General features: G+C 42.9%; 1 protein-coding gene across 1 annotated transcript; it reads left to right on the top strand.

Moving 5' to 3' along the window:
• Positions 1-1,406: 1,406 nt before the first annotated feature.
• LOC129381802 (uncharacterized) lies at positions 1,407-8,570 on the top strand. The gene is made up of 4 exons (XM_055064969.2): positions 1,407-1,655; positions 1,743-1,882; positions 3,744-3,866; positions 5,316-8,570. Exons 1-4 carry the CDS (start codon positions 1,475-1,477, stop codon positions 5,511-5,513), a joined length of 642 nt encoding a protein of 213 aa, XP_054920944.2. The 5' UTR covers positions 1,407-1,474; the 3' UTR covers positions 5,514-8,570.
• The last annotated feature ends 423 nt before the right edge of the window (positions 8,571-8,993 follow it).

Genomic DNA, 8,993 nt, shown 5'->3' with positions numbered 1-8,993 from the left:
CACCACTCAGTCTTATGGAAATCCAACTAGCCCAAAACATCGCCCCCCTTCTAAGATGTCGAACAGCAGCTGGAAAAGGGGTTTGTGTTCGAGGTTCCGCGTAACAAACATATGTTTTCTCGCATAATCAAATTACAATTCGACACTACCATGTCTATAGAGTGAGTGTAAGTCGTATTTTACGAATTTTCTGACGCGTTTTACTTTGAGAAAATCAATTACTTCAGTAATGCACATGTGCCAGCCGAAGGGCCTACGTGGTTCGGGATCATTTTTTCGCTTGGCAACGGCGTTGACGCCGGATTTTCTGCGACACGGCGCCCTTAACACCTGTCGCATTAAAGTTCATTTCACACGCAAAGGAAAATGGCAATAAAAAGCTTACCATGGGAAACGTGGACTGTGTCGAAAACTGTGCCCCAGCGCGATACTTCAACCAGACACCTTCGCCTTGGACACACTGGAGCGTGTCATTTACCCAGGCTTCCCTTCTTTCATGTCGGCGCCACGATGGCACAACCATATTGCTCTCTGTTTCTCAGCATAGCCATGTTAGTACAGTGCACTGTGAAACACCCTCCACTCCCAGGCTCATCCCGATGCCTGGTGATTGGGTGTCGGGATAAGAAGAAGATGAGACAACATTGCTGGAGTAAATGTTAGCACGGTGAAGCGCGGTGTAAATTTAAGTTCGTCAAGGATAAAATCATCGGCTCAAAGAATGATGCACTGAGGGGGAGTGGTGGGGGGGGGGGGGGCATTTCGAGCACACACACACAGCCGTGCTGCTGGCTCAGCCAGCTAAAACATAGCCTTCAAGTTTTGTTTCTACTCTGTGAGAGTCACCTCTGGAGTGTGGATTAAAGTGCCACTCATAGCCCAAACAAAGCCAAGTCCCAGATTTTCAGTAGCCCAAATATAGCCACGTAGCCAACTCACCCAAGTCGACGCCAAAATTTTTTTTCTGTAGCCCAATTTGGCTATATATAGCCAGACCTGGCAACACTGCCTCGAGCTAGCGGAAACGCGCCCGGGAAGCTGAGAGTGAGGAGGACGAAGTGGCCGGCCCTCGCAAGCAGCCATCGAGCGCCCCACCTTGCTCGGAGGCTCGCATATCACCCGAGGTGCGCGGGGAGTGGACCGACGTCGACAGCGCCATCTCCCGACAAGCAGGAGTGACGGCCACAAAATCGTCCCTGCCTCCGGCACAAGATGGCGGTAGTCTCAAAACGTCGGCGCCGGCTACTGCGGGAGAGGTTCTCCGCAGTACGTGTCACGTGGCTCTACACTGCGCATGCCCAGCCGTCGCCTAGCAACGGTACCACCGCTTGCGCCGGCGCGTGCAGCAGACGAGAATCGAATGAGCGCACTGGAGAATCACAAACTATAATATACGACTACACCACCAGGCGTGCCCGTGTGCCTGTGGCCGTGAGCAGATTTTCGCGCCACTTTTTCTGTGGCGGGGGTCACGATGGAGCCTGCCGTGCCGATAGCACCTGAAGAAGTTTTAAAGAGGCACCTGCGGGACTTGAAAAAGTGTGGAAACACCTGGGCCGGTTATGCAGACTCCAAAGAAGTATACGAAGAACTTCTGAGGGACCTCCCCGCTGTCAATGTGTGCTTCCAAACTGAGCACTCCGTGAAGCCAAAAGGTATGTTCATCGCAAGCGTGTAGTACGTATAGTACGTACCGCGTCAGGATCGACGGTACGATGATATAAACATTTATTTTATATCAGGCAGGCTGATGTTCAGCACTCAGCGCGGACATGTGGTCGTGAATGAAGACATGCCTTTTAAGGTTGTCCAAGCCGTGGACAGGGGCTGCCTCTTTGGGCGAGACCTTCACAAGGTGCAAGATTCAAGAAGTGCTCGACAGGTATGTGGCAATTGCACGGATACCACGCGGAGCCGATATGGGTAGAACGCGCTCCTACATCTTACGCACTGAAGCGTGCAAGCATCGGTACGTCGCACGAAATTCTGCTTATGCGCGTTCACGATAGCATATATGCCGTCCGCATCACTGCAGTGAAATGTTATAATTTTTTTTAGGTTTTAAATGGGAAATAATACATGCATACTGAGGGAGGTTCCCTAGTCAACAGACTTCACAAGGAACCTTCCGCTAGAGATGAGTAGAATAAGTAAATCCAAGGCACCTATATGCCACACAAGGCACTGTTCAAAATGAGATACTGTAGCTAACACTGTAAGGTATTTTAATAACACAAAATAATTGATAATAAAATGGTGATGATGAAATGAACATAATAAGTGAAAAAATTCACGGAGGGTCGATTTAAATGTGTATAAATGGCATTGTATCTTAATACAACAAGTTAATGAGTTCCTGAGTTGTGTGGCGGAAAAAATTTCTGGTAAATTTACCATGATTACTTCTAGGTTATGGTAATGAATAGCTGTTGGTAGAAGTGAATCGGGTGGATGTGGAGTGAGGAAACTGGTCGTAATTAATTATAGAGAACAGGAGCTTAACGTTAACAGATTTATAGACAAGTATTCCAAGTGAGTATATATATGGTTTCTGTAATGATAAAATACCGTTAAAACTGAGCAATGGCGATGCTTCTGAAGAAACAGAAGCGGACAGTGCATCCATTGAAGTCTATGCATGTCAACATCGTTAAAGTTTACTATTTATTCAGGATTCTTTCATATTTCTTTAATTAGTTAATATTTAAAGTGTGGAAATTTACCCATTCCCCTGTTGGTCAATTTATTATGCCCGTAATGACGATGGAGGTCTTAACCTTGATATTAGTCAAAAATACCATCTAAAAATGTGACACGCACTTGTGGGAGGTTAGACTGAAGTTAACCGTACTCTAGTAGCAGGACTTCCAGTGCTGTGTGTCATGGCAGAATTCACGGAAAAATATAATAAGCGAAATTTGTAAGCCTGCTATTAGTAGCACGGAGAAATATGAAGGTAACTGGGTGGCACGTTCATACAGTTGACATTAACCTGAAGAAAATTGGTGAAGATATTGCAAAATCCCACACGTCATTCTTTTGGTGCCTTATGAAGTGCTTAAAAAGCAGGAGTGAGCATGAACTCCCCAGTGTTTTGTAAGACACTTTGGCACCAGCTTGTTGGTTGCAGGGTTTATTTGTTACCAATGGCATGCTGCAATATTAACACAGCAGAGGTCAGGCAAATCCATAAATCAGTAGCACAGGGAGCATCAAATAATGTGAAAGTGGACATCATTAAAAATGACCTGTCTCGTTCAAATGCAGTTTTCTTCCATTTTAGGTACTATATGCTTGTAAATCAGTAAAGCGATAGTTAAAAGATTGTTAGTTATTCAAACGTTAGGTATTAATCAGATTAAAGTGTTTAAGCACCCAGCCCTATTAGCATTTCTATCACTATACACTATAAAATTTGTAAAATCCACGGAATTCAGGGGGGGGGGGGTGAAGAGGGGAGGAGTTCGGGAGGGAGGGTTGATCTATAATGCTAATGTAAATGTGAGCCAAATGCTTTGGTGCCTGTGCCGAAGGGAACATGCGAAGTGCTGCTCCGAAGCTAAATTATAATATTGACAACTGGCAGGAGCTAAAGCGACCATTGAACTTATTGTTCCATAAAGGACGAGCATGAGCAAGGAACCAATACTGAACTCATAATGAATGCACTAACTGCATGCACTCATCCAAATGTAACATTATTTATAGCGTACTGATGTTCGATATGTCACTTCATTCAATAGGAGAAAGACGCAGAATGGTCAGCATCTACCTTCCAACGAAAAAAGGTGAAGCTACAAGGAACGAAGAAGGGCTGCATTGCAATGATGCATGTAAAACAAGTGGAGTTGTTTCCAGAATTCAGGGTAAGCAAAAACACATAGCCTATATATAACTTTTTGCCTTTGGGATTGATTTACTCGCTGGAAGCCCAGGAAGATCAACATTGATGATAACGTAAACAGCCTTTTTTAGCTGCATGTTTATTTTTAAATTAAGGGACTTGAAATTAGACCATTCCAGCTTAGACATTCACTTCATCAGCTTAGCGGTCATGAATAAAATGTTGATTTTTGCAGCCAAGCAAGTAATGAACTGACATGCAGCGAATTTCAAATGATGCCTAAATTCTCATTTTTCTTTTCCAATAAAAAAACTCTTACTCTCTCCATACATTGACTTTAATTAATTATTTTACGACAATTTGGGGTGTTAAAATTGGGGGCATCCAATAAGCACAACTAGTTGTCACTAATTTTGTGAAAGAAACTTGTGGTTTGACATATGCGCTATGAAAGACATGTTTTTGTGAATGCATGTGGATTGTGCAATCAGTACTGAATGACATTCTTTGCTCCTCTTCGAGTGCAGAATGTGTCTTTGGTTGAAAGTGGCTGAACTGACGGGGTAATGCCTATGAGTATGAGCAATTTTAAATTTTAAGTACATGCCTCCGCCTCCGCCCTTGTTTTAATAATCAATTTTTTTAGAGATGGTATGGACAATTATTCAACCTACAAGTCTTACAGCTTTATTTATGACTGTTTTTGCAGTCACTGAATGAAATGTTATTCAGCTTGTGAACGTAACTACTTGTTTTAATAATTTCTTTCTATGCCATGGCAATAACCTCATAATCCAAGTATGCTTGTTGAGATGAGATATATCCTTCTCTACACTTCTTTTGGAATGCTGGGTCAGCGCATGAGTTTGATTTCACAGTACAATTGCTAGCGCATGTTACAAGGCCCAAGAAACCAAGAGTGTTGTACAAACATCTTGAAATGCTCCCTGACAAACATGGACAGTCTCCATTTTGTAATACATTTGACTGTTGCATACATGTACAAGATTTTTCTTGTTTGTTGTCATTATTATTTCTTGCCTTTTGTTTGTATCTTTTAACTTATTCATACTGCAATTCTTGATGCAAAATCTTAGCATTTGATGCCACAGGTGAAACTGTCGGTTGAGAAGCATTAAAAAAAGTGCGCTTTACAGCACTGAATTGCAGTATTTGTGGATAAAGGATGCTTGGCCATGTATAGACCCCCTGGCAAATGCTGATAAAGCTGTGCAACATTATTTAAAATTATTGTAGTGTTATTGTATTGATGTTGTTCTGTAATGTCACCAATATAATGACATGAGCTTCTAATGCCTATGCATTTAAGCTGTCATGCCTTTGCTTTCGTATGTCAAATTTATCTCTATTCTCTATCACTGAAAGAGGTTATTATTTCCTTCAGACAAAATTCAGAACCACTTAATTTTGTTTACTCTGTTTACCATCTGCTCTTTTCTTTTCTCTTTAGATTAACATCTCAGAACAATGTACCAAATGGCAGCACGAGACAGCTTCGAAGGAGGTGATGTCCCGGCTGAGGTTGGCACTGCAAGAAGAAGCTAGTGGTAAACCTGTTCTGCGCCAGCATCGCTTCTATGTCTGCATGTCCGACAGGGAAAGTCACTGCAACCATGACATTGATGCACGGTGTGCAGGCTATGCGTAGCCAATAAATTCAGAAGTGTCAAAAAAAATATGTGAGCTTGTACAATAATGTGTGACATCTGTAAAAACAGTTGAGAGCTGTCTGAGGTTTTTTGTCCGAGATGTACTGTTCTCAAACAAGCAGTGCCCCCCGACCACATGCAGGGATTTCTACCCTACAAAGACAGACATAAAAAATCATATCCAGAAGGCACTCCGTAAGGATAGATTTAGTTCAATTGATCAAGAAAATGTAGCAATGTATGTTGAACAAATGATTGAGAAAGCACCTGGAACAAGATGTCTTTTTCGACCCTATCATGTGAAGTCAATGGAACATCATTCAGAAGGGCAAGAGGAGCCGCTGGATGAGTTACCTTACTGTGACGCTTTGGAAACTGTTGCACAGGAATGCGAGCAGACACTGCTGCTTTGCATTCAGACTGAGTTCATGAGGGAACTGATGCTCAAGTATAGTGATGATGTGGTATGTCTTGACGCCACATATAAAACAACGGATTATGCCCTACCACTATTCCTTATTGTAGTGAAGACTGCAAGTTCCTATGCTATTGCTGGTGCATTCATGGTGCAATTTGAAACAGCTGATTGCATCGAAGAGGCGCTAAACACCTTTAAAGCCTGGAACCCAACTCTGAGTCCTAAGTTTTGGATGGTGGACTACAGCCAGGCGGAAATCAGCGCACTTTCTGCTGCCTTCCCGAACAGTCGGCCAGTCCTGTGTGATTTTCACAGAGAACAGGCTTGGCACAGGTGGATTTCAAAAAAAGGAACTGAAGTAGAAGATGTCGACATTGTGAAGAAAATGCTCAAGCAAGTAGCATCCAGTGAGAATGAGGATGATCTAACAAAAGCTATTGAAGCTTTGAAGCAGTCACCACAATGGAAGGAAAATGAGAAGTTGCAAGCCTATGTAAGCAGTAAATGGCTCTCAGTAAAGGAAATGTGGGTAAAGATGTATAGGTTTTACCTCCCTTTTGGCACGAACAATGGAACTGAATAAAAAAACAAGGAGCTCAAGACATACTTAGCTGCAAATAGCGGTCGCCGTAGTCTGCAGGGGCTTTTAAAAGTCTTGGGTGAAAATTTTTTTCCGCAGAAAGAGGTGCAATTCTTGCAGGCGAATCTGAGTTTTTCACCTTCATACCGTCTTTACCACCATGATGTGCCCGAGTTCCTCCATGGGAGGCCTCCTGTTGTAGCAAAACAAATTATGGAGCGGCTTGCACGAGCGTCTGATTACAGGTCCGAGGACGTGGAAGTTGGCAGTGAAGAAGGAACATTCGGTATTCGTTCTGTCAATGAGGGGAGGGGCTTTCATAAAGTTAACTTCAGCACTCCAAGCTGCACATGCTTCGACTTTAACAGGCCAAAATTGCCATGCAAGCACTTTGCTGCAGTTTTTTGCTTGTTGATGGGTGGGGTTTTTCACGTCTGCCTGCAGAATACAGGGAAGGGCCGAATATGACTGCTCATGCTGTTACAGGCTGCACATCTGATGCACGACACACTGAAGAGCTAGGTATTGTAGACACTGAACATCTTGAGTGTGATTTGCAGAAAACATGTGAACAGAGCAGGCGCCATTTCAAATCGAAGATAAGGGCTGAAACCGAGCGCATACTGCCTTCCCTGCACTACATTCATGATGACACAGGGTTGCCGCAGTTGTTTGGCTCCTTACATGAGCTAAGAATGCTCGCTGAAAAAAAACGGGACCACAAGCAATGGAATTGCTGTTAGAGGTTCACCGACAAAAGGGTGCTCAGATGTGAAAGCAAACAAATGAGCATTGGCATCACCGGCAACTAGAGTTGCAATGAAGAAATTGCAGTTGCACAAGGACCATCTGCGCCAGAAGGAGCACTGGGTTTCACGGGGAAGGGTGGGCAGAAAGGCTGAAATTGTGAGGGAATGTTACAAATCACCATTGTAATAATTGTAAGGCTACATATATGTTTGGTGCTTGGAAGTAAAAATACTATAATAAGTAAAACCATTTCTTCATTTTTATCCTTCGTAGCTTTTATGCCAATGTTTTTTTTTTAGCTGTGCCTGTCTCGTATTCGATGCTCCAATTATGTTGTGTTATATTCTTTGTTGGTTTGTACTGCTAGAGTTAGTGAGAGGTAGGCTGTAATCCTTGGCATGGTGACAGAGACATTTCGCGTGACACCTTCATTTGTTTCTTTCCTTCACACTCCATTAACGATGTTCTGCGATTTTGCTCTTCTGCACTGTGGTTCACTGGAATCTGCTAAATATGGAATATGTTGGTATTTCATTTATTTCATACTTAGCTGGAAATAGTGGTTGCGTAGCCTGCCATGGCTTTTGAGAATCTTGGTCGAAAATTTTTTCGGGACGTGTGTGCGAGTGCACACCATTGGTTGATTTAGTACAAAAATTATCTCAACCATAAGGAGTGAATGACTTGGCAGGAAGCACAACAAAAAACCACCCGACAAAATTTTAGTTTCTTTATTGCAATTTACAACTGAACTATCTATCATGTGTTTGGAAAGTCAATTTTTTCTTGATTGTTGTATTGGCCTATTCGTTGTGCCTGTATCACGTCAAATGTTACAAACGCAGTTGTAAATGCCCATGCTCTTGTTCATTGCCATATATATGTGTGGGACGCTTCTGAAAATCAATCTGTTGGAAGTTAGCACGTGTCTGTGTTTTCACCCCACCCTGGTGTGTCTTGTGTGCTAGATGAAGAAATGCTACAGATATACCAGTCTTTTATGTGTCCTTGTGGGTTGCAGCAATGTTTTTGTAGTAATTTTTATACATATTTATTTCTCTGCTGCCCATGTGTACTTACCTCATACATATTACTCATTACTTTCAAATCTAAGTTTTATGTTGATTTACCAATCCCTTACATTCATTTGTAACAGTGTATGATAAATGTATGCCTGTGATGTAGCTTTCTTGTAGCAACATTCGTCTTACTTGCCACGGCAAGTCCTCGAATACGAGACCTTAATTATGTTCTTTGTATTTATAGTAAGTAAGCTTTAGCAAAAATAAACTATATTCTGATTCTTCATGCATCGTGGTCAGCAGTCCTCATTTTCTCTTCTTGCATGCCCATCAGTGCAATAAACGTAATGCACGCGCACGCAACAGCCATTTATGAAGTGGTCAGTGCGGCTTCCAGTGGTGGCTTTTCGTTGTTGTTCAAGATATTTTGCTTGTACATGCGTGGACGTCTAGCTTGCATGGCTTTGGTTGCCAGTATACTGGCCCCCAAAGCCATATGCCCCATATGCTGTGCAATACGCGCATTATTTGGAGATACCCACAGCCGCCACCGCAGAGCACCCTCCTGAGACCCAGTTAATGGATAACTTTAGCGCAGCTGCAACAGCCGTACGGTAAATAAGGAAGCGCGTAGCCGTTGCTACCGTTGCGAAGTGTTTGCCACGCCAAGTTTGCGTGTGGTAGCAATTGCAGCATTTGCCGCGTTTAC

Source organism: Dermacentor andersoni, chromosome 1, assembly GCF_023375885.2.
Source record: "Dermacentor andersoni chromosome 1, qqDerAnde1_hic_scaffold, whole genome shotgun sequence".
Lineage (NCBI taxonomy): Eukaryota > Metazoa > Arthropoda > Arachnida > Ixodida > Ixodidae > Dermacentor > Dermacentor andersoni.
Note: the sequence above shows the minus strand (reverse complement) of the source record. Positions and strands in the feature narration are given on the sequence as shown.

Bases quoted from the DNA above. Each gene is read 5' to 3' on its own strand.
- LOC129381802 (XM_055064969.2), top strand. From the start codon at position 1,475: ATGGAGCCTGCCGTGCCGATAGCACCTGAAGAAGTTTTAAAGAGGCAC. The intron at 1,656-1,742 runs GTATGTTCATCG...ATTTTATATCAG, and splicing joins GCACTCCGTGAAGCCAAAAG to GCAGGCTGATGTTCAGCACT. The intron at 1,883-3,743 runs GTATGTGGCAAT...TTCATTCAATAG, and splicing joins ATTCAAGAAGTGCTCGACAG to GAGAAAGACGCAGAATGGTC.